Here is a 23,961-nt window from a genome sequence, read left to right on the forward strand (position 1 = left end):
CACACCCATACTGCTAACTAACCTTAACCAGTCACACCCATACCACTAATCAATTCTTCACCAGCTGCAAATTTACCCTTAGCTAATCTCTTAACGAACCACACTCCCACCACTAACCAATTCTTAACTAGCCACACTTCTACTGCTAACTAATCCTTAACCAGCCATAAACCCATTGCTAACTAATCCTCAACCAGCCACTCCTCTACCACTAGGGCAAAGTTTGATGGAATTAGACAGGAGTTTGCACAGACTAATTGGAGTAGTTTGTTTGCAGGCAAAGGGACCTCCAGCAAGAGGGAGGCCTTTAAAAGTGTGACAGCACGAGTTCAAGGTCTATATGTTCCTGTGAGGGTGAAGGGCAAGGTTGGCAGGAGTAGGGAACCCTGGATGACAAGCAATATTAAAGTTTTGACCAGAATAAAGGATTCATGGCTCAGGTCCAGGCAGCTGGGATCAAGGGAATCCCTGGAGGTATATATAGGGAATACAGGAGTTTACTGAAAAGGAAATCAGGAGGGCGAAAAAGGGGGCATGAGATAGCTTTGGCTGAGAAGATTAGGGTGAATCCAAAGAGATTCTTTAAGTATATTAAAGGGAAAAGAATAACTGGAGAGAGAATACAACCCCTCAAGGACCAAAGTGAACATGTATGTTTGGAACCGCAGGAGATGGGCGAGGTCCTCAATGAATATTTCTCCTCTGTGTTTACTGTGGAGAAAGACATAAAGACATGAAGACTTGGGAAAGTTCGTGATGATATCTAGGGGACAGTCCATATCACAGTAGAGGAGGTGTTGGAATTATTAGAATGTATGAATGTGGATAAATCTGCTGGTCCTGACCAGATATATCCAAGAACCCTGCAAGAGGCTAGAGAAGAAATTGTGGGAGGTCTGGCTGATATATTTGCATCATCGTTAGCCATGGGTGAGGTTCCGGAAGACTGGAGGGTGGCTAATGTTTTGCCCTTATTCAAGAAGGGCTGCAAAGAAAAACCTGGGAATTATAGACCAGTAAGCTTAACATCTGTGGGAGGTAAGTTACCTGAGAAGATTCTGAGGGATAAGGTATACATGCATTTGGAGAGACAGGGTTTGATTAGGAGTAGTCAGCATGGCTTTGTGCATGGGAGATCATGCCTCAAAACTCTGCTAGAGTTCTTTGATAAAGTGACCAGGAAGGTCAATGAGAGCAGGGGAGTAGACATAGTCTATATTGATTTCAGTAAGGTCTTTGATAAGGTTCCATGTGGTAGGCTGCTCTGGAAGGTTAGCTCACATGGATTCCAGGGAGAGTTGGCAAATTGGATACACATTTGACTTGATGGTAGGAAGCAGAGGGTAATACTGGAAGGATGTTTGTCGGACTGGAGGCCTGTGATTAGTGATGTGCCTCAGGGGTCAGTGCTGGGCCCATTGCTGTTTGTTGTCTATATCAATGATTTGGATGAGAATGTACTAGGCATGATAGGTAAGTTTGTGGATGACACTAAAATAGGCGGTATTGTGGACAGTCAGGAAGGTTATTAGAAATTGCAGCAGGATCTTGATCAGCTGGGGAAGTGGGCCCAGAAATGGCAAACGGAGTTTAATATAGATAAGTGTGAGGAGTTGCAGTTTAGAAAGTCAAATCAAGGTAGGAGTTTCATTGTGAATGGTAAGGCCTTAAGGAGAGTGGAACAGAAGGACCTTGGAGTTCAGGTGCACGGTTGTCTGAAAGTGGAGTCACAGGTAGACAGGGCAGTGAAGAAGGCTTTTGGCACACTGGCCTTCATCAGACAGGACATTGAGTACAGAAGTTGGGAAGTTGTTGCAGTTGTACAGGACGTTGGTGAGGCCGCACTTGGAATATTGTGTTCAGTTTTGGTCACCTTGCTATAGGAAGGATGTTATTAAACTGGAAAGAGTGCAGAAGAAATTTACAAGGATGTTGCCAGGACTCAAGGGACTGAGTTACAGGGAGAGTTTGGACAAGCTAAGACTTTTTTCTTCAGAGCTTAGGAGACAGAGGGAGAATCTTATAGAAGTGGATAAGATCATGAGAGGCATGGATAGGGTGAATGCACTCAGTCTTTTTCCCAGGGTTGGGGAATCGAGGACTAGAGGGCATCAGTTTAAGGTAAGATGAAAAAGAATACATGGGAACCTGAGGGGCAACTTTTTTACACAGAGGGTGGTGCATGTATGAAATGAGCTGCCAGCAGAAGAGGTCAAGGCGAGTACATTAACAACATTTAAAAGGCATGTGGACAAAAACATGGATAGGAAAGGTCTAGAAGGATATGGACCAAGTGCAGGGAAATGGGGTGAGTGTGGATGGATATTTTGGTTGGCATGGAACAGTTTGGGCCAAAGGGCCTGTCTCCGTGCTGCAGGACTCTATGATTATAATCCTTACACAGCCATGTCTCTTTCTGTAATTTAGGGAGAGACAGGAATGTGACAGGAAATCTGTTTCTAGGTGTTGTTAGAGAGATAAGGACATTGGGAATAACTTCCATGCTCTTGTCCGACAAAGTGTCTCTGCAATCTTCCACCGCAATCAGAGAAGGCAGACTGGGCTTCATATTTATGTCTCCTCATTGAAGATGTCACCTCAGAAAAAGCAGTGCTCCCTCAGTCTTGCACCGGGAATGCCAATGGAATTGTGTGCTGGAGTTGGGCTTGATCCCATGGCCACTGAGCCAGGCTAACACAGAGGCTTGCTGAGAGAGATCTTATCAACTTTCTAAACCTGTGCTGACCCGGCTATTCACCAGGATTTCACTCATAATTGACAATCCGTGTAAACATGAGCAATATGCGCATTGCCTGTCACATGCGTGATGCCAGATCACTCTCCCATGTGTACAAATCACTCAGTCACACACACAACAGCCTTTTACAGGTCTGGCAAACAGCTCATGCTTTGCCTGGCTCACTGTCCAAAGTGTTAGAGCTGGAAGGAAGGCCAACCTTACAGAGTTGCTGTTCATTGTTAGAGGACAACATATTCCTGTATCAGCCTTTTACATGCAACACGGCCCCTTGGACTTTTCAAAAGATGCAAAGTTGCTTTTTTAAACAAAGAAACTTAAGCTGTGTTTGCCCAGATTTGCTGTGCTTGCCATACAGGCTTGTCCAAAAACAGTCCTAGACACTATCAACCCTTTCGTTCATTCCGTGTTCCCACACCATCAGCTGGATCCTCCTCCCTACTCTTCCCCTCTTTCAAATCAGCAACCCAGCAGATTCAAACGTTTTGTCTTCCCTCAGCAGAGTGTTTGACAGGGTTCAATCTGACAGGTCCCGAAAACCCAGTGAGATCCAGTGAACATAAATGGGGGAAATAACCCTATCTGATACAGAACTCTGTAGTGGGGGATGGAGGGGACTGAATCTAATCTGCATTAGTCACTGGCTGTTCAATGAAGCATGGCCCTGCAGGAATGGAAGAGAGTATTGTGTAATGTGAAGTTTTACACAAGAATATGGGGTGGGGGCAGATGGACTAGTGGGGTTAACACTGGCAAGCTGACTCAGATTCCACACACTCAGCTGTATTGAGGTTTCTGTGCAATCTCAAACAACTGACTCTAATTAAATAACTCATTGATCAAAATGAGCACAGAGTTTGGGAGAGAAAAAAATGTTTAAACACCTCTTTTTCTTGTGTTTCTAACCCATTTTGCAATCAATTCACACAAAGTCCCACACACCCTCACTGGGGTACGGGGTCCCACACACACACACTGACTCTCACTGGGGTACGGGGTCCCACACACACACACTGACTCTCACTGGGGTACAGTCCCACACACACACACTGACTCTCACTGGGGTACAAGGTCCCACACACACACACTGACTCTCACTGGGGTACGGGGTCCCACACACACACACTGACTCTCACTGGGGTACGGGGTCCCACACACGCACACTGACTCTCACTGGGGTACGGGGTCCCACACACACACACTGACTCTCACTGGGGTACGGGGTCCCACACACACACACTGACTCTCACTGGGGTACAGTCCCACACACACACACTGACTCTCACTGGGGTATGGGGTCCCATACACACACACTGACTGTCACTCGGGTACGGGGTCCCACACACACTGACCATGTACAAACTGTGACTTCCACAAGTCCCACCTCATGTTTGATTTGGGGAAAGTGGAAAAATATTAAAAGAATGGCAAGAACAGGCTGTCAAACTGTGAATCCTGACTAAACCACACATTTCTTTTCAGGGGAAAACATGAAGAGTGAATGAAAACTAAATTTTATAACTTCTGGTATAAATAATGAACGTGAAAGGGCATTTCGTTCCCCACGTTTGATTCCAATCGCACTCTGAAATAACCTGTTTCAGTTACATGAGGAATTGATTGATGTTCCTCTCAATGGAGGTTTTGTCAGGATGGCCAATCTGGGGTAACAGTTTTTTGTTCAGAAAAGGTAGATTTGGAGTTTTTTGATCACATGCTGCCCCTCAGAAATGAGCGTGAGTTAACTATCTGGGGGTGGAGCCTCTGCCAGAAATAAACCAATGGTTTTAGAACATAGAACATAGAACATTACAGCGCAGTACAGGCCCTTCGGCCCTCGATGTTGTGCCGACCTGTGAAACCAATCTGAAGCCCATCTAACCTGCACTATTCCATTATCATCCATATGTTTATCCAATGACCATTTAAATGCCCCTAAAGTTGGCGAGTCTACTACTGTTGCAGGCAGGGCATTCCACGCCCTTACTACTCTCTGAGTAAAGATTGCCTGGATTGAACACTGCACTGTGCCTCAAACTGCAAAAGCATGCATGAACAGACCAAGGCTGTTTGTACTTGGCACTGAAGCCATCGAGAGCAGACAATGAAGACCGTGGACGCCATGTTTCGTTTGAAGATGAGGAGGAGATAGATTTTGAGGACAATGTACGGGAGAAGGGCATCTTTTAGCTGACGGATAAGACTTTTGGACAGGGAGAAGACTATCAACATCTGTGGAGGAGAGAGGAAAGAAACAGAGAAATGAAAAGACAAGTGAAATGAAGGAGAACCGGACACACAGCTCTGACTCACAACCACTTCGTTCAGGAAGGTGGCTGCGAGAGAGGGAGGTTTGCAAACGCGATCATGATCTTGCAAAGAAGCCCAGTGACTGCAAGTCCCAAACCGAAAGACACCTCTGCCTGTGACAGCCCCTCCCAACACAGAAAAGACTATTCAGCCCAATTTCTCAGAGAATGGAATTATGCAATATGAGAGGGAGAAATGAGATCTTACCTCTTTGAGGCGCTCCATGTCTTTGAGGTAGAATCCGATGTAGAAAAGACTAAGATATGAATTTACAAACTGAAACTGGGAAGAGAAACAAAATGTAGGATTAGCCTATTTTCTGCTGCCATTTTGGAAATTACCATCAGTCCGCCCTGATTATTGTTGACACTGATGTTTTCCCCATTTATTTCCCCACAGGAGCCAGCCATTGTTGGCTTTCCTGGATTGGAGGTATTTGGGAGCACATTTCAGATAGCAGCTAAGAGTCAACCATGAGATAGTAGGAACTGCCGATGCTGGAGAATCTGAGATAACAAGGTGTAGAGCTGGAGGAACACAGCAGGCCAAGCAGCATCAGAGGAGCAGGAAGGCTGACTTTTCGGGTCTGGACCATTCTTCAGAAAATAAAGAAGTGTCCAGACCCGAAACGTCAGATTTCCTGATCCTCTGATGTTGCCTGGCCTGCTGTGTTCCTCCAGCTCTACACCTTGTTATCTAAGAGTCAAGCATGTCTTGGACTACAGCCAAATGGAGCACAGAATCAGAGAGTTGTTACAGAAGGAGACCCTTTGGCCCATCATACCTATACCAGTTCTATTACCTAGTTTCAGTCTCCTGCCTTTTCCCCGTATCCCTGCTCACCATTTCTAGCCAAATAACCATCCAGTGCCCCTCTCAAATGCCTCAATCGAACCTTCCTCCACCACACTCCCAGGTAGTGCATTCCACATCCAACTACTCACTGAGTGAAAAAGATTTTTCTCACATCACCCTTGCTTCTTTAAAAAAAGACATTAGTGAACCAGATGGATTTTTGTTTTACAGCAATCAATAGCATAATGATATATAATAACAGTTTCTAAAGCCAGAGTATATATCCAGCCACAGCAATGGTAGATTTCCTCCCATGACTGACACTTGTTATTTGGGACAGTCATGGTCACCTCATTAATGCTGGTTTTACATTCCATATTTATTCATTCAATTCAAATTTCGGTCGCTGCCTCACCGTGATTTGAACAATAGTATGGCCCTCTGGATTCCTACTTCAGTGACATCACCACAATACGACTTTCTGCCTTAGTTTGCTGTTAGGAAGGGAGTTACCTATGGGATACTTGTCTTTATTAGTCAAAATGCAGAGGTGCCAATGGTTGGATAAGGTCACTTGACGAAGGGGCAGTGCACCGAAAGCTTGTGATTTCAAATAAACTTGATGGACTACAATCTGGTGTCGTGTGACTTTTGACTTTTATTAGTCAAGGCATTGAATATAAGAGTAGGGAGGTTCTGATGGAGCTGAATGTAGGACATTAGTCAGGCCACAGCCTGAGTACTGTGTGCAGTTCTGGTCTCTGCACTATAGGAAGGATGTGATTGCACTGGACGGGGTGCAGAGGAGATACAACAGGATGCTGCCTGGGATGGAGCGTTTCAGCTCTGAAGAGAGACCGGATAGTCTGGGGTTGATTTCCTTACAGCAGGAACGGCTGGAATTGGGGGGGGGCGGGGGGGGGGGGTTAGATAAAGGGGGGAATGTTCTAAGGGCATCAACAATGCAGACAAAGAGAAACCTTCCCCCTTAGTAAAGTCAGTAATCAACGACACAGTTTTAAGATTAAGGAGTAGGAGGTTTAGGGGGGATTTGAGGAAACATCTTTTTACACAGAAGGTGGTGGCGATCTGGAACTGTCTGTCTGTGAGGTTGGTAGAGGCAGAAATCCTGAAGACATTTAAGTATTTAGATGAGCACCTGAAATGCCATAGCATAAAAAGCCACGGGCAAAGTGCTGGGAAATGGGATGAATGTTTGATGGATCAAAGGACCTCTTTCCATGCTGCAATAACTGTAAGAATGCATCAACTTCAGGATTTTGACCCTGTGGCAGTGACTGAACAGTAATATAAGTCAGAACCACCTGCAATTTCCCCTCCAAGCCACCCACTATCTTGGCTTGGAAGTATATTGCTGTTCCTTCAGCGTCGCTGGGTTAAAATCCTGGAATTCCCTCCCTAGGGACATTGTTGGTCTACCTACAGCACATGGACTGCAGCGGTTCAAGGAGGCAGCTCACCCCCACCTTCTCAAGGGGCAACTAGGGACAGGCAATAAGTGCTCGACCAGCCAGTGATGCCTACATTCCATGAGTCCATTAAAAAAAACCCACCATGTTAACTGAGGTTTCGATCAGCTGCCCTCGAATCTCCAATATGGCTATCCTTGTTTGATAGTTCTCTTTTAAGGTGCATTGGGTGGTTTTCCAATAATAACGACACTCTACAAATGCAAGTTGTTGTTGCAGTCCAGTTATTTTTCAATGTCAGAGGATACAGAGTGAGTCAGGAAACAGGGCGACAGCGTTTTGGCTCAGCTGTTGTCTGTGGAGGGCGAAGGTGGGAGACTGGCCAGCAGAACACTGCACAAAAGGTCCAGTGTATCTGTAGAATACAAGCAGAGTTTACGGTTCTGAATCCGGCTTCAGATCCAGCTGAGAGTGTTGGGGTACAGACTGCTGACTGCAAGGCTCTTACTACTCACAAAGATAGACAGGGTTTAGCACAGGCTCACCACACTAACTCAAGGGTGAATCAGTGACAAAGGCATCATATAGTGACTGCTGTGAGAAAGAAGATGGTTATGTACACATCCAGTGGGTACCCTCATGAGGTTAAGACTGAGGCAGAGTGTCTCAGAGGGAAGGAGCTTCACTCTCATCAAGATGTGGTGGTTGTAGCTCTGCCCCACAAGACCATAAGGAATAGGAACAGGATTAGGCCATTCGGCCCCTCGAGATCATGGCAGATCAGAAATTTCTCACACTCATTTTTGTCTTTACCCCATAGCCCTCAATTCTCCAACTGATCAAGAATTTAACTATCTCAGCCTTAAATATACACAAGGACTCTGCCCCCAAAGTTCTCTGTGGCAAGGATTTCCAAAGATTCTCAAACCTCAGAGAAGAAATTCCTCCTCATCTCAGTCTTAAATTGATGCCCCATTTTTCTGAGACCATGCTGTCTGGTCCTAGACTCTCCCATGATGGAAAACATCATCTCAGCGTTTACCTGTCATGCCACTTAAGAATCCTCTATGTTTCAATGGGATCACCTCTCATTCTTCTAAATTCCAGACAGCAGAGTCCCAACCTGTGTAACCTTTGTTCTTAAGACAATCCCTCCATACCAAGGATGATCCCAGTGAACTGTAGAGAAGAACACACTGGGATGTCTCCTCGCTGTGATGAAGTATCATCATCACAGGCACATCAGCACGCTGGGAAAAAGGTTAAAGGGATCTTCAGTTCAATAAGTGTAGGCACATCACTGAATCAGCGAGAAGGGGGGAAAGCTGAGAGAGAACAGCTATACCATGGGCTGTTGGAGGGGCCTGGGCTTGAATTAGAGTCTGAATCTCAAATATCATTGCTTCTAAATTTAACCCCGAGGAATCACTGACATGAGAACAATGTCCTTTCACGTTTCAATTCTAAAACTTGGAATCTCTCAACTGCCCTCGTGCCTCCCACCCCAATTCTTCCTCCCCCAGGCCCTTGTCCCCAAAGCTTCTCTGACCTAATTTCCCCTGGGACTAGAGCTCCATCAGGCTCAATCTAAACTCCCCCAGAGGAAGGTGAACAGGGATGGGCCCTCATCATGGTGTTGGCAAGACAGAGACTGGACTTCCAGCCGATCCAAATTCCTAGGGGTGGGCAGATTTGCGTTTCACACTGGCAAGTGGGAATGACGGGGAGGAATAGAGACTTTCCTTCTGAGCTGGCCCTGGGCTATTGGGGAGGGGGCAGCGGGGGCTACATTTAGGCTCAGTCACCAAGGCCCATGACTCAAGGGGCCTCTCTGTGCTCAGGGGCAGGGGTGTTGTCTTTGGGATTAGGTCAATGGTGGTGGTAATGTCCAGAGGTTTGGAGGTGTTGGGGGATGGAGGGGAGGGGGACAGGGGTTAATGTGCTGCAATTGGAAAGGGAACGGGTAAGGGAGGGATCAGCAAGGGAGCAGCACCTGAGTTTGTCACTCCTGTCCCAGGCCATGCATCCTACCCCACCCCCAGTACTGAGGGGAGGTTGTGGCAGGGTGGTGGGTGGGTGGGGGGGTGTAGGTTGTGGCGGGGGGTGCAGGTGAAGGGGAAACTTTCAGAAATCCTTCAGGAATTGGAAAGTTTCAACAGAAACAGCAATTTCCTGCGAGGCAGGGTCTGAGGTGTCTGACCTGGTCTCACAATTTCCATTCAGGGACTAACATTGGACTCAGAGCCCTGGAGAGGGTCAGCTTTCGGGCTGAAAACAGTGAAACGTGACCTTTTACATCCACCTGAGAGGCTGGGGTAGGGGGTGGGGTGTGAGGAGTGGGGAAGCAGGGATGGGGGCTGACGGGTGACAATGAGGATTAAGGAAGACAATGTAGCATTGGGAAGACAGGATTTCCTGGAGGGAGCAAGGTTACAGTCAATGTGGTCAGAGTGGAGAATTTACAAAAGTAGGATCATACTATTGGGGCTATGCTATAGAGAGACAGAGAGACAGAAATACAGCGACAGAAGTGGGACTAGATCAGTTTAGGATGTCTAGCCAGCACTGACAAGTCGGACCAAAGGGTCTGTTTCTGTGCTGTATAACCTTCTGACTCTATGGGTGAGAGAGACTGCAACACAGTGAGAGAGACAGTAAGTGAGAGAGGGAACATATCCGCAGGGAAATTAGAGATGTGCAAGAATTGTAAGGTCATGATTTTGTGGGGCATTAATTCCTTAAATATTAATTGGGATGATGGTGGGGTAGGAGGTAAGGAGAAGGAGAAGTCACTGAAATGGATAGTTGCTTGGTAGTGCAGAACTTGAGCATTGCTAACACACAGGGCCCATCCTTGATCATTAGTACACACAGCTACCTTGTCCAGATGCCTTTCATCTGTGGCCAAGACAGGACATTGAGGTGTAGATAGTGGAAGGTCTTTAAACTTCCCCAAATATGGGGTGACACCAGAGGACTGGAAATGTGAAACCGTTACTCAGAAAAGGCTGTAAGGACAGTCCTACCAATTATACTGCTCCTCTGATGCTGCCTGACCTGCTGTGTTCATCCAGCTCCACACCTTGTTATCTCAGACTCCAGCATCGGCAGTTCCTACTATCTCTAGCAATTATACGCTGACTCTTTTGACGTTTAACTATGTCTTTCCTTTAACAGGGTGACCAAAACTGTACACAATACTCCAAGTGTGGTCTCACCAACAACTTATACGACTGTAATGTAATGTCCCAGCTCCTGTACTCAATGCCTCGACCGATGAAGGTCAGCATGCTAAATGCCTTCTTCACCACCCTGTTCACCTGTCACGCTGCTTTCAATGAACTATGTACATGCACTCCTAGGTCCCTCTGTTCCACAACACTCCTCAGGACCTTACCATTTACTGTATAAGTCCTACCTTAGTTTAACTTTCCAAAGTGCAACACCTCACACATCTGTATTGAATTGTATTTGCCAATCCTCAGCTAGCTTCCTCATCTGATCAAGATCCCTCTGTAATTTTTGATAACCTTCCTCGCTATCGATGTCTCCTAATTTTGTATCATCCACAAACTTATTAATCATGCCTTATACATTCACATCCAGATCATTTGTGTAGATAACAAATAACAAAGGTCCCAGCACTGACCCCTGTGGCACACCACTAGTCACAGGCCTCCAGTCCGAGACACAACCTTCAACCATCAGCTTCTGCTTCCTACCACCGAGCTAATAGGATTCAAAATTGGCTTGCTCCCCCTGGATCCCATGCAACCTAACTTTCATGACTAGCCTGCTGTGTGGGACCTTGTCAAAGGCCTTACTAAAGTCCATATAGACAACATCCACTGCCCTACCCTCATCCACCCTCTAGGTTACCTCTTCGAAAAACTCCAAAAGATTTGTCAGATATGACTTCCCTCGCACAAATCCATGCTGTCTATCCCTAATCAGGCCTTGACTATCCAAATATTGGTTGATCCTGTCCCTCAGTGTCGTCTCCAATAAATTGCCTACCACTGATGTCAGGCTCACTGGCCTGTAGTTCCTGGCTTGTGACTTCAGGCCCACAGCAATGTGGTTGACTCTTAATTGCTCTCTGGCCAATTAGGAATGGGCAATAAATGCTGGCCTGGCCAGTGACACTCACAACTTCTGAATGAATAAAAAACGATTCTTCCGTTCTGACTGGACTTGCAATGTCACCTGTATCTCTCCCTACGAATGCTGCCAGATCTGCTGAGTTCCTCCAGCATTCTCTGTGATTGTTTCAGATTTTTAGTACTCTGCTTTTATCACTGCCAATTACATAACCTGGTAACTAAACACCACCCCGGCAGTTCCTGGTTGCTGTTTTGCTGACACAACATTAGCTACCTTCCAATCTTCTGGAACTTCACCAGAGGCTAAAGATGAAGTGAAAATCTCTGCAAGGGCCTCTGCAATTTCTTCCCTATCCTCTCACAACATCCGAGGATGGACTTGATCAGGCCCAGGGAATTTATCCACCTTAATGTGTTTTAAGCCTGCAAACACCTCCTCTCTGATAATGTGTATGCAGTCCAAAACATCCCCGCTTGTTTTCCATATTTCCTTAGCATCCATGATTCTCTCCTCAGTAAACATGAGGACAAATATTCATTAAAAATCTCCCCCATCTCCTGTGGGTCCACACATAGACGGCCATGCTGATCTTTAAGGGGAGCTATTCTCTCCCTAGCCATCCTCTTAATCTTAATATAGCTATAGAACCTCTTGGGATTATCTTTAACTTTATCTGCCAGATCCATTTCATACCCTCTTTTTGCTCTTCAGATTGCCTTCTTAATTGTGCTCCTACACTTTTTATAGTCATCTAGGGATTCACTTGAGCCTGACAGCTTAAACCCAACGTATGCCTTCCTTTTCCTGACATACTGTCCCTGGACTCTTGATATCACACATTTAAAAGTCTCCCATTTGCCAGTTGTTCCTTTTCCTTCAAACAGACTCATCCAATTGACCTCTGCTAGATCCTGCCTAATGGCCCCAAAATTGGCCCAGCTCCAGTTTAACACCTTAACCTGTGGATGTTTTTCCATAACTATGTTAAAACTAAGAGAGTTATGGTCACTGGACCCAAAGTGCTCTCTGACTGACACTTCAGTCTCTTGCCCGACCTCGTTTCCTAACAGGAGGTCCAGCATTGCACCTTCTTGAATAGGGCCCTCTACATAGTGATTTAGGAAACTTTCTTGGACACAGCTGACAAATTCCATCCTGTACAGGCCTTTTACACTCTGAGTGGCCCAGTCAATACAGGGGAAATTAAAATCTCCAACCAGTACTACTCAATAATTCCTACTGGTAGTTGCAATCTCTCTACACATCTGCTCCTCTAGTAGCTGCTTAATACAATCTATAATACAGTCCCAACAGAGTGACAATCCCCTTCTTGTTTCTACGTTCTAACCATATGGCCTCATTTGATGACCCCTTAACAATATCCTCTCTAAGCACTGTTGTTATGTCCTCCCTTATCAAAAGGACAATTCTGCCTCCTCACTTACTTGTACTTCTGTCACGCCTGTAGCTTCTGTATCCAGGAACATGGAGCTGCCAGTCCTGCCCTTCTCTCAGCCATGTTTCTGTTATGGCTGTAATATCCCAGTCCCAGAGCCAATCCTTGCTCTGAGCTCATCTACCTTACCAGTCAGGCCTCGTGCATTGAAATAAATACATTTTAAACCAGAAGTCTGTTCCCTCCCTTTACTGTGTCCCTGGCTATCCTGAATAGTAAACTTGCTCTCGATGGTGAATGTATTTTCTCCTGAATTCTCAATGGCCCCTCTCTTATTCAGAGTCCCAACCTCCTGCCAAACTAGTTTAAACCCTTTAAGTAACAAAGAAGCTAGCAGAACAGATAGACAAGTGGCAAGGCTGCTGGAATTTAACACAGGGAGGAGTGAGGTGACACACTTCGGAAGAAGAACATTTGAGTGTGCACAGACAGAGGAACTGGGGGCGGGTGCATACACATTCATCTTCAAAGATGGTAGGATGTACTGAGAGAGTGGGGGCCTCAGTTAGAGCTTTCTATTCAGTTTTGGTCACTGCATTGGAGGAAAGATGTAAGGGTCCTTGAAAGAGTGCAGAGGAGATTTACCACAGTGGTACCAGTTCAGTCAGGAGGCCAGCAGCAGAAATGGTTAAGAGCTACAATCAAGCATGGTGGGAATTTTGGTCAAGCTAGTTTAAACTCTAACCTCAGTTAAAACAGCAACCAGGAACTGCCGGGGTGGTGTTTAGTTACCAGGTTATGTAATTGGCAGTGATAAAAGCAGAGTACTAAAAATCTGAAACAATCACAGAGAATGCTGGAGGAACTCAGCAGATCTGGCAGCATTCGTAGGGAGAGATACAGGTGACATTGCAAGTCCAGTCAGAACGGAAGAATCGTTTTTTATTCATTCAGAAGTTGTGAGTGTCACTGGCCAGGCCAGCATTTATTGCCCATTCCTAATTGGCCAGAGAGCAATTAAGAGTCAACCACATTGCTGTGGGCCTGAAGTCACATATCGGCCAGACCAACTGAAGATGGTAATTTCTTCCCTAAAAGACATTATTGAGCCAGATGGGATTCCTTTTTCACTCCCCAGCTTCACCCCAGCAATGAACAATGATTTCACGGTAATTATTAGAATCTTAATTCCACCACAGCGAGATTTGAACCTCAGAACATTACCTGGGACTCTGGATTAATAATCCACCAATAATACCACTAGGCCTCCGCTATACTGGATTCAAAACACTCACTAGGTAATTGGCAAAGCTGGGGCTGTTTTCCATGGAGCAAAGGAGAAGAGGGGAGATATGCTGGGCCTGTTCAGGATTTTGACAAGGACAAAGGCCACAGGTTTAAGATTTTGGGTAAGCGATGCAGGGGGTGGTGTGAGGAACATCTTTTTTGGCACAGTGAGTGGGGAGGACCTGGAACACCTCATCCATGAGGAATGTGGAAACAATTGATGATTTGAAAAGGAAATTGGATGACCACATGAAGGAAAGAAGATTGTCGGGCGATGGGCACTGTACAGAGGATTGGCACCAATTGGACTGCTTCATGGACAGCTGCTATGGACTTGATGGGCTGAATGGTTCCCTTCTGCATCATAAATAGCTCTACAACAGTTGAGGACTCAGTTTAATGTCTCGTCCAAAAGACAACACTTACCAAAACTAGTTTAATGATGAGGTGTTTCTCGTAGGCACTCTGTAAACGGTAATTCTCTGTAAGAAGGAAACAGAGAGAAACGTGACTGAGACATGGCAATACAGACCCTTCGGAGTTGTATGGAACCAAGCAAAAGCAGGTTTGATAGGCATTGTGGGACAGTATAAACCTATGTGTTTCCTACATCCTTAATGCTGACCACACACTGACCCTGCACTGCCCCTCGGTGATCCACTGCTGACCCTACAGTGACCCTGTGTTGACCATGCAATGACCGCACAGTGACCTGCACTGACTCACCTCTGACCCAATGGTGACCCTCCAATGACAGTGCTGAGATTGCACTGACCCCATGGTGACCTGCAATGACCTGCGTTGACCCTGTGCTGACTAAGCAAATTTTCAAACCCCACCCCGGCAAATGAAATACCCGGGGTATTGAGCCCAGGCAGGTTGGAGGGGCTAGACATTGTGAGGTACTGCACAGTTTGAAGGGCTGCAGCATATCAGAAGGGTGGGGAGTTGGGGGGCAGGAGTTATAAGTATGGCTATTGGGGGGGTGGGCTGTTAGGGTGGGGACAGGGATCATGAAGGTGGGTATACAGGGTGGGGGCATGGGCTGCGAGGGTGGGGAGTGGGGGTGGGAACAGGACCTGTGAGGGTGGGGTGTGGGCGTTCAGGAGCTGTGAGATGGTCAGTCAGGATGGATAGCAGCTGTCTAAAAATAAAAGTAGAAACAAAACGCTGAACGTAACATATGTATAGATTAATAAACCCCATACGGTCTCTCTGCATCATCTGAATCCGTGCCAACAGTCATGAAAACTACTGGTGCCAGAATTCCAATAAACAGATTGGCCCGTCTTGTGGTCACCTCCAGTGTGAATCCAGTTCAAAGCCAGTGTAAGCCAGTAGATCTTGATCTGGTTTCATACTGGTGTGTATGGGGCTTTCCCCTGAGTCACTGAAGCTCTTCTGAACCATTGGAAACTGTTTGGATGCAGGTAGATTGGGACCTGTAGATATCTCACTCCTCTGTAATACAGGAAGGGGAGCAGACTTCCTTCACCTCTCCAGCCTGCTTCACCACCTGTTAGATCAATCCTAATATGTACCAGGGCTCCATTTACCCCAAAATCTATCAGCTTCAGTCTTGAAGGCTCCAAAAGCCCTCCAGCTTCTTTGGAGAGAGTTACAGATTCGCAGTGCTCTCTGTGTGAGGAAATGTTTCCTGACATCGTTCCGAAAGGCCTGACTCGGATTTTAAGGTTCTGGACTCCCCCAACCCCCAAAATAGTTTCTCTCAAATTGACCCTATCAGCTGCTTGAAACATTGCAAACACCTCGATCAGATCACCCCTTAACTTTCTAAACGCTAGCAAATCCACTAGTTTATGCAAACTGCATCCGTATATTTAACCAGCAAATCCTCAACATCAACCAAGAAGGGAGGAAATTAGACTCAACCATGTGGGAATCTGAAGTTGGAAGACTGGTTTGAATCAGTAGTACGGGTTAGAGGGTGACGGTGTGAAGCCCGTGATGATTGTGGTAGATTGAGAGACAGGACTGGACGTGCAGACACAGAGTGCAGTACATTACACACCTGCTGCAGTTGACAATACAAAGGGTCTCATGGATGCTCACTTTTGAACTGCTGCTTTGGTCATGTAAACTCAATACCAATACTGTGGGGAAGCAGTGATAAAGTGGTAATGTCACTGAGCTCCGAACTCAGAACCCAGCTTAATGCGTTCAAATCCCACCACAGCCAATGGTGAAATCTGAATTCAGTTAAAAGCCAGTCTAATGGTAGCCACATGATCATTGTCAAATGCCATAAAGACCCATCTGGCTCATTGATATTAGTTAGTTCTGTTGACTGGTTTGCAATCAGAGTGACACCAACATTATGGGTTCAAATCCTGCACCAGCTAGAAGTTATCATGAAGGTCTCTCCTTCTCAACCTCTCCCCTCACCTGAGGCATGGTGACCCTCAGGTTAAACCATCACCAGTCATCTCTCTGTCATGAGAGAGCAGCCTAATGGTCTGGTAGGACAAAGGCAATTTTACCATTATACCTGGATCAGAGGGAGGCTTGTCCTAAGGTGGTTAAAAACAGTGTCTCCATCGCAACACATACAACTCTATAGTGATTTTTGACTGAGGCTTGGAGATACTCAAAACCTGAGGAAATTGAGCTGCACTTCTAATACTGATCCATGAAAAACTGCTCAATGTGCAATTACAGCAGCTCAGTGATGGTGATCTGTTCACTGAATGGACCAGAATCTGCAAACCAGGAAAAGAGTTCCAAAATTCAGCAAGTCTTGTCTTGTTGGGTTACTCTGCATTCACTGACTTCACAGGTAATTTTGGAACACGTAGGGCCTGTTCTGTTGCTCAATGAGATTGTAGCTAATCTGTGACCTACCTCCATTCACTCACCTGCTCCACTATTCAATAAGATCATGGCTGATCCTCTCCCTTAGTCCCACACTCCTTCCCTATTCATAATCTCCTGATTGGTGGAGAAAGCAAATATCCATCAATCTCAGCATTAAATAAACCCGATGGTAGAGCATCCACAATCCTGGGGGGTGAAGAATTCCAAAGATTCACAATCCTCTGAAGGACATAGACCCTTCCCCACCCCTGTTCCTCTAACATCACCCTGTTCCCTTTCATATCCATTTCTAACTCAGACTCACTGTGAAATGCCTTGCTTCATTTATCAATTGAGTTCTTTTGCCAATCTCCTTAAAGCTTTGTCCTTTGGTTATTGATCCGTTTCTACAATTTATCGTCAATCGCTTTGTCAAAATTCTTCCTGATTTTGGACATCTAATTTCTCTGAACTAGGGAGCACAACCCCAGCTTCTTTAGTCCCTTGATATAACTAACATCCTTCTGGTAATGATGTTCAATGGGATTACCATCACTGATTCCCACACCACCAAGTTCCTGGCATCACCATTGACGGGAAACTGAATTGGACTGTCCATATAGATACAATAGCTACAAAACCAGGTCAGACGCAAGGAACACTGCAGCAAGTAACCTATTCCTGACTCCCCAAAGCCTGTCCACCATTTATAGGGCACAAGTCAGGAGTCTGATGGAATACTTGTCCGGATGAGTTCAGCTCCAACGACACTCAGGAAGCTTGGCACCATCCAGGGCATCTGGTTCACTAATGTCCTTTAGGGAAAGAAAATGCCTTCCTTACCCAGTCTGGTCTACATGTGACTCCAGACCCATGACAATGCGGTTGAATCTTAACTGCCCTCTGGGCAATTAGGGATGGGCAATAAATGCTGGCCAGTGACACCCTCATTTCGTGAATGAATACAAAAAAAATCAAAGCAGCCTACTTGATTGGCACCACACCCACCACCTTTAATACTCACTCCCTCCAGCATCGACACTCAGCAATAGGTACCATCTACGTCCATCTAGAAGGACAAGGGCAGCAGATATATGGGAACACCACCCCTTGCAAGTTCCCCTCCAAACCACTCACCATCCTGACGTGGAAATATATTGCTGTTCCTTCAATGTCACTGGGTCAAAATCCTGGAATTCCCTCCCTCAGGGCATTGTGGATCAACCCACAGCAGGTGGACTGCAGCGGTTCAAGAAGGCAGCTCACCCCCACCTTCTCAAGGGCGATTAGGGATGGGCAATAAATGCTGGCCCAGCCAGCAACACCCACATCCCATGAAAAAATAAGATGAAAATCTTAATAAACTTAAGTAATTGGCCCCACGCTCCCCCCACCCCCTGAAGGGGAAAATATATTTAGTACATACCCATGTCATTTAGCCAGTAGGCAATTTTCTTGTAAACATCGTCAAGAATTGTAATCACAACAGCTAAAAAGATTTTAGGAAAATAGGTGACTATCCATGGCAATTCTTTGACACTTGACACAAATTCCTGGAAAATGGGAAAGCAGAAAATAAATTACGAACAAAGTATTTGTTAGACTTGAGAAAATAAAGCCCTCTGAATCAAACAGTCTCAGGCACACCGAATTATTATTGGAGTATAGTGACTATTTTTGTGTAGTTCACTGAGAAAGTAACTCAACATTAGCAACATCTGAAGTTAAAGATTAGAAGTTCTTCTATAGTGGTGTTGGTTGAGGGATAAATAATGACTAGCACATTGGAGTAAATCTCCTGATCTCTGGATAATGTCGTGGGTTCTCTAATTTACAATCCTGGTTAAGTGACAGGAAACACAGAGTAGTTGTAAATGGGTATTTTTTGGATTGGAAAAAGGTGTTTGCCATGGGGCCAGTATTACTGCTTTTCTTGACTGGTTTATTGCTGAAAAGAAAGGGACATGTTATCAAAGTTTTTTGTTTTGCACTCAATAGGACAGTATTGCAAGAACACCAAGCTTCTATGGGAACAACAATTTATAGTGCATGAGAAAAGGGTGTTCATTGGTTGGCAAGTGGCCTTGATTGGTTGAGGTGTTGCCATGAGGAATGCACCAAAGAATAGTTAAGCCTCAAGTGTTTAATTAAATTCAAATCAGGAAAGTTCACTCTGATTGGTCAAGGCATTGGGTTGCAAACTGCACAAGGAATGATTGTTCCAAAGCATTTTGTTTGGATAAAAAGACATAATGTATGAATATATTATTGCTGTTTGCAAAGGACAGGGCCCCGCAGGTGAACACATGGTGGCGTCTAGCAGGAATAAGTGAGCTATATTGCAAACTTGACTGATAATCTTCAACTGGATGTCAGCGTGATTCTCACACAGTTGGACTTGTTCAGTAAATGTTGTCCAGTTACGGAAACACATTTAATATTGGACACTATGTTTAGTATGGTCAGTGCTCTGCGTGTTCCAAACATGAAGGGACATGCTGTTTGATACAAACTACCTGTCATTGGAGATGTGTCCAATAACCCGGCATCATGCCAATACCTGATTGTAATGAGCAGTGGGTCTCTTTGGCTGTTCTGACTACCTCGGCAAAAGAACCAAACGCATTAAGGGGAAGACTGTTTTACGCAGTGAATGGTTAGAAGTGCACTGCCTGAGAGTAAGTCGGATGCAGGTTCAACTGTGCCTTTCAAGGGGGAATTGGATAAGTACCTGCATAACCATTATTACCAGGGTTACGGAGCAAGAATAGGGGAGTGGGACCAGATTAATTTCTCTTGCAAAGAGCTGGTACTACCTTGACAGGCTGGATGATCTCCTGCACTGTAACCATTTTATAATGATATGATACTAATAAACAAGTGATTTTATTTCTCATCTGAAAGAAAGCACCATTGGCAATACAGCACTCCTTCACTGCTGCCCTAGACTGTAAGTTTAGATTATATGTGACAATGTTTAATTTGTTAACTAATCACACCTCTCAGATAGCTACTGAGTGAGGTTGACACCGACAAAGTACAGAGTGTACTGGAGTTGACCAAGGCTTTACACAGCACACACTGTGTGCCGCTGGTTTAGCCATACACTGTATAGGGAGCTGATTGGAGCTCTGTGATAGCCCTACAGAGTGAAGCCCACGAGGCTGGTTCGTGCCTGACCCCAATAATTCCTTCATCCAATTAAGCATTCTTCTGACCAGTACCTTGACTATGTGAGTTCAAAGTTCAATAATGCAACATAATGGAACACAAAGAAAACATTTCGTTACATCAACTATCACCTTTTATGAATTATAATTAATTGGGTTTGGCCATTTGTTGATCACTGAGATTGCACAATGGAGGAGAATAGGAAGATGCTTGTGTCCACTGGGATAATATACAGTGGGAGAGAATGGGAAGGGGTTTGGGTCCAATGGGATAGCGTACAGTGCGAGTAATTAGGAAAGGGCTTGGGCCCAATGGGATAGCGTACAGTGGGAGTAATTAGGAAAGGGCTTAGGTCCAATGGGATAGCGTACAGTGGGAGTATTAGGAAAGGGCTTGGGTCCGATAGGATAGCGTACAGTGGGTTGGAATAGAATGGGGTTTGGATCCATTGGGATTACTTGTTGATAGCAGTAAAAGAGAACTGATTTTATAAATTAACATTCTTGGCTTGCATTACGTTTGTAGTGACATGTAGCTGGGCTAAAATTCTCTAAGTTAATGCGTTTGATATTTGCAGAACTAGATCTTAATTGCATGTTTTTCTGTGTTAAATTGCAGAACATCTTTTGGAATCTGCACTCAATTTATGGCACATGAGGCATCCCATTTCATGCTTACAAAACAGCTGCTGTATTCTCACAAGAAAAATTACAACCATGCTTTAGTTATGCTGAACAAGGTTTCACAAATGGGTCATCTGTGACACAGGAGCCTGAAACAGGTGGCTGGTACTGACCTGCAGTTCAAAGCAGATTAACATGGTCAAGAAGACCACGCAGAGACAGAAGAGACAGACAGGAAGACTGACAAAATACTGGAATAACCGCCTTTTCCAAGGTGGGTAATAGTAGTCCTCGCAACCTGTAACTGGACTGACACACTTGACACCCTGCCGAGGTGGGGGAGGGGGGTGGTGCGGGGAGAGAGAGAGATGAGAAGCATTAAATGACCAAAAGAAACTACAGAGAGTTGTGGACACAGCCCAATACATCACACAAACCAGCCACCCATCAATTGACTTCATCTATGTGCTGCATGGAGAAAGCAGCCGACATAATCAAAGGCCCCTCTCACCCCAATAGTACTCTTGTCCACCCTCTTCCGTCAGGGAGAATATATAAAAGTTCATATACACGTACGAACAGATTAAAGAACAACTTCTTCCAGAACTTCTGCTATCAGACTTTTGAATGGACCTCTTTAACATTAACAACAACAAAAACAAAGTTGCTGGAAAAGCTCAGCAGGTCTGGCAGCATCTGTGAAGGAAAAAACAGAGTTAACGTTTCGAACTGTTCTGAGCAAGGGCCACCGGACCCGAAACGTTAACTCTGTTTTTCTCCTTCACAGATGCTGCCAGACCTGCTGAGCCTTTCCAGCAAATTTGTTTTTGTTCCTGATCTACAGCATCCACAGTTCTTTCAGTTTCTCTTTAACATTAACATTGATCTCTCTCTGTACTTTTTCTGTGGCTATAACACTGTATCCTGCACTCAGTCCTGTTACCCTGATGCATTTGTACAGCACAAGCTGCTTGCAAAATGCATAAAACAACACTTTTCTCTGTACCTCAGTACACATGACAGTAATAAATCAAATTAAATCATTAAAATATCATACAGAAAATCATGTGATACAGGTTTATAATATGAGTTAGGAATTTGGATCTTAAAATAGAAGTAAAATAGATTTTCATTTTAGAGATAGTAGCAACTGCCAATGCTGGAGTCTGAACTAACACTGTGGAGCTGGAGGAACACTGCAGGCCAGGCAGCATCAGAGGAGCAGGAAAGCTGACGTCTCGGGTCGGGACCCTTCTTCAGAAATTCTTCAGATTTTCATTTTAGTTTTGTGAACATAACCTTTTCTTTAAAGACATCAGAAGGTCATTTGGAACAGTAAATCAAGTACATCATTTCAAAGAAAGCATATGATTTAAGTTAAATGACTTGATCAGATACCTGTGTTATTAATTAATGAAGTGTTTACCATGCTGAGTTTTAAACAGAAACAAATGGTCAACTAATAGGTTGAGAAAAATCATGTTTCAGTTCAGGGAAAATATCAGATTTTATCCCAGCAGAAGGGCAGCTTGCTGGTTTGCTAGAAATTCTCAGACTGTGGGAGTTTAACGCAATCTCCAAGTTGTGAAAATTTGCAGAAACTTCCTGATTGTCAGAACTGAAAACAAAGTCTGGAGATGATCAGAACTGGAAAGATTCAGTTAAATAAGAAATGGGAGAGTTAAATAGGAGTTATACATTACTGAGACTGAGTATGTGTAAAGAATATTGCTGGGAAAAGAGATGAATCTTTGGGCTGAATCTCAACAGAAATTGATTAAAAGTCAGAGATAACAAGGTGTAGAGCTGGATGAACACAGCAGGCCAAGCAGCATCAGAGGAGCAGGAAGGCTGACGTTTTGGGCCTAGACCCTTCTCCAGAAAATCAGAAAATCATTAAAAGTCAGTTTCTTTGGCATTAGTAGAAGGGTTCTCTCTGCTGGGTTGAAAGGATTTTCTTGCACATTCATCCCAAACTCACCCCATTACTTATATACCACACCCTGGCACCTTCTTATCTAATGCTAGCCCAATTCTCTCACTCACTGGAGCTGGAAGCACTTTCCATTGCTGGGATTTCTCAGGATCCTTGTCACCGGGCCATATTCGAAAGATCATTATTCCCCTGATCAGTCCAGAGCTGCCCTGCATGATTGGACACATTCACCTTGGACATGACAGACAAGAGGAAATTGGCACCTGGCTTTCTGGACAAGCTGGCTTTGACTTCAAGGTGGGGGTATGCAGTTGCACCATGGCTAGCATATAAGGCCACAACACCGGGCTCTGCTGGCCCAGTGTGAGATTGCCACCAAGGTTAGTGTGAACTCCATGGTCTGGAGAAACGCCCAACACTGTAGGAAGAACATCAATGGTCTTCTCTTCTCCATCAAGATCTTTTCTCTGATAGCTCACACTCACTCTGTGGCTGTACCCAGCTCCCACCGAGGCTCATGCGCTACCTCTCTCTCTATTGCCTGCAACATCTTCCGTCACTTGCTCCCACATGTCCACACAACACTTGATCACATCAGCACAAAACACTGCAAACCATTTTCACCTCACTCACTTCCCCCCTGTTCTCTCTTTATAGGAGTCAATCACAGGGCTGGGAGAGCCTGGCTGGATGCTGGGTGTTAGTTCTTTCTTTCCTAACCCCCCCTGAGGAGAGGATCTTGGCCCTGGTGATAACTTGGACTGCTCCTGTGGCGATGTCAAGACCTCTGCGTTCCCAGCAACTGAGTAAGAAACATCGTTCATTGCTGTGCTGCTCTGTCACGGCCCCTACTGTGCCAGTCTTATTCTCATACTATAACTTTTAACTCTCAATCTTGATGCTTTCCCTCTCTCGCCTCCTGCAGGAGTGAGCGGGATGTCGGTGGTCTCTGTGGTCAAGGGGGTAGTTCACCTCCCCTCCTCCACATCAGACAGAGCAGATACCAGAAGGGCTGCCTCCTGCACCATCCGCCAGCTCAGGTACTGACCCCTTTGGCAGGTATGTTAGCTAGATTAGAGTTGGGAGAATTGCTGGTGACCACTCCACTGGCCTGTCCCTGCAGCTGGCCAAGGGAGAAACTTGGCGGCACTTGGAGCTCTGCCAGAGACCGGGCACCTGCTCAGACCCAGGCAAGAGAGGAGCCTGTGGTGTTTGACAACCAGAGACTTCATTGCCATGCACGAGCAGGGGCAGGAGCAGCACGTTTTGGTGAGGGCAGTGGGCAAACTGGCACGGAGGGTACAGGGCTGCAGCAATGCCATCAGAGACCCTACTGC

The 23,961-nt window shown here is 45.3% G+C and overlaps 1 protein-coding gene across 1 annotated transcript in view; it reads right to left on the bottom strand.

Annotated features, from left to right (window-relative positions):
* The window catches only part of ano8b (anoctamin 8b), a 39,955-nt gene extending 17,149 nt beyond the window's left edge, over positions 1-22,806 (bottom strand). Inside the window, exons 1-6 of the mRNA XM_048613949.1 lie at positions 22,735-22,806; positions 20,862-21,014; positions 18,321-18,447; positions 14,507-14,562; positions 5,276-5,350; positions 4,835-4,990 (exon numbers count right to left, since the gene is read on the bottom strand). Coding sequence (XP_048469906.1) covers positions 4,835-4,990; positions 5,276-5,350; positions 14,507-14,562; positions 18,321-18,447; positions 20,862-21,014; positions 22,735-22,806 — 639 coding nt within the window. The remainder of the gene's footprint in view (positions 1-4,834; positions 4,991-5,275; positions 5,351-14,506; positions 14,563-18,320; positions 18,448-20,861; positions 21,015-22,734) is intronic.
* Positions 22,807-23,961: the final 1,155 nt, after the last annotated feature.

This window comes from Rhincodon typus, chromosome 29, assembly GCF_021869965.1.
Source record: "Rhincodon typus isolate 14 chromosome 29, sRhiTyp1.1, whole genome shotgun sequence".
NCBI lineage: Eukaryota > Metazoa > Chordata > Chondrichthyes > Orectolobiformes > Rhincodontidae > Rhincodon > Rhincodon typus.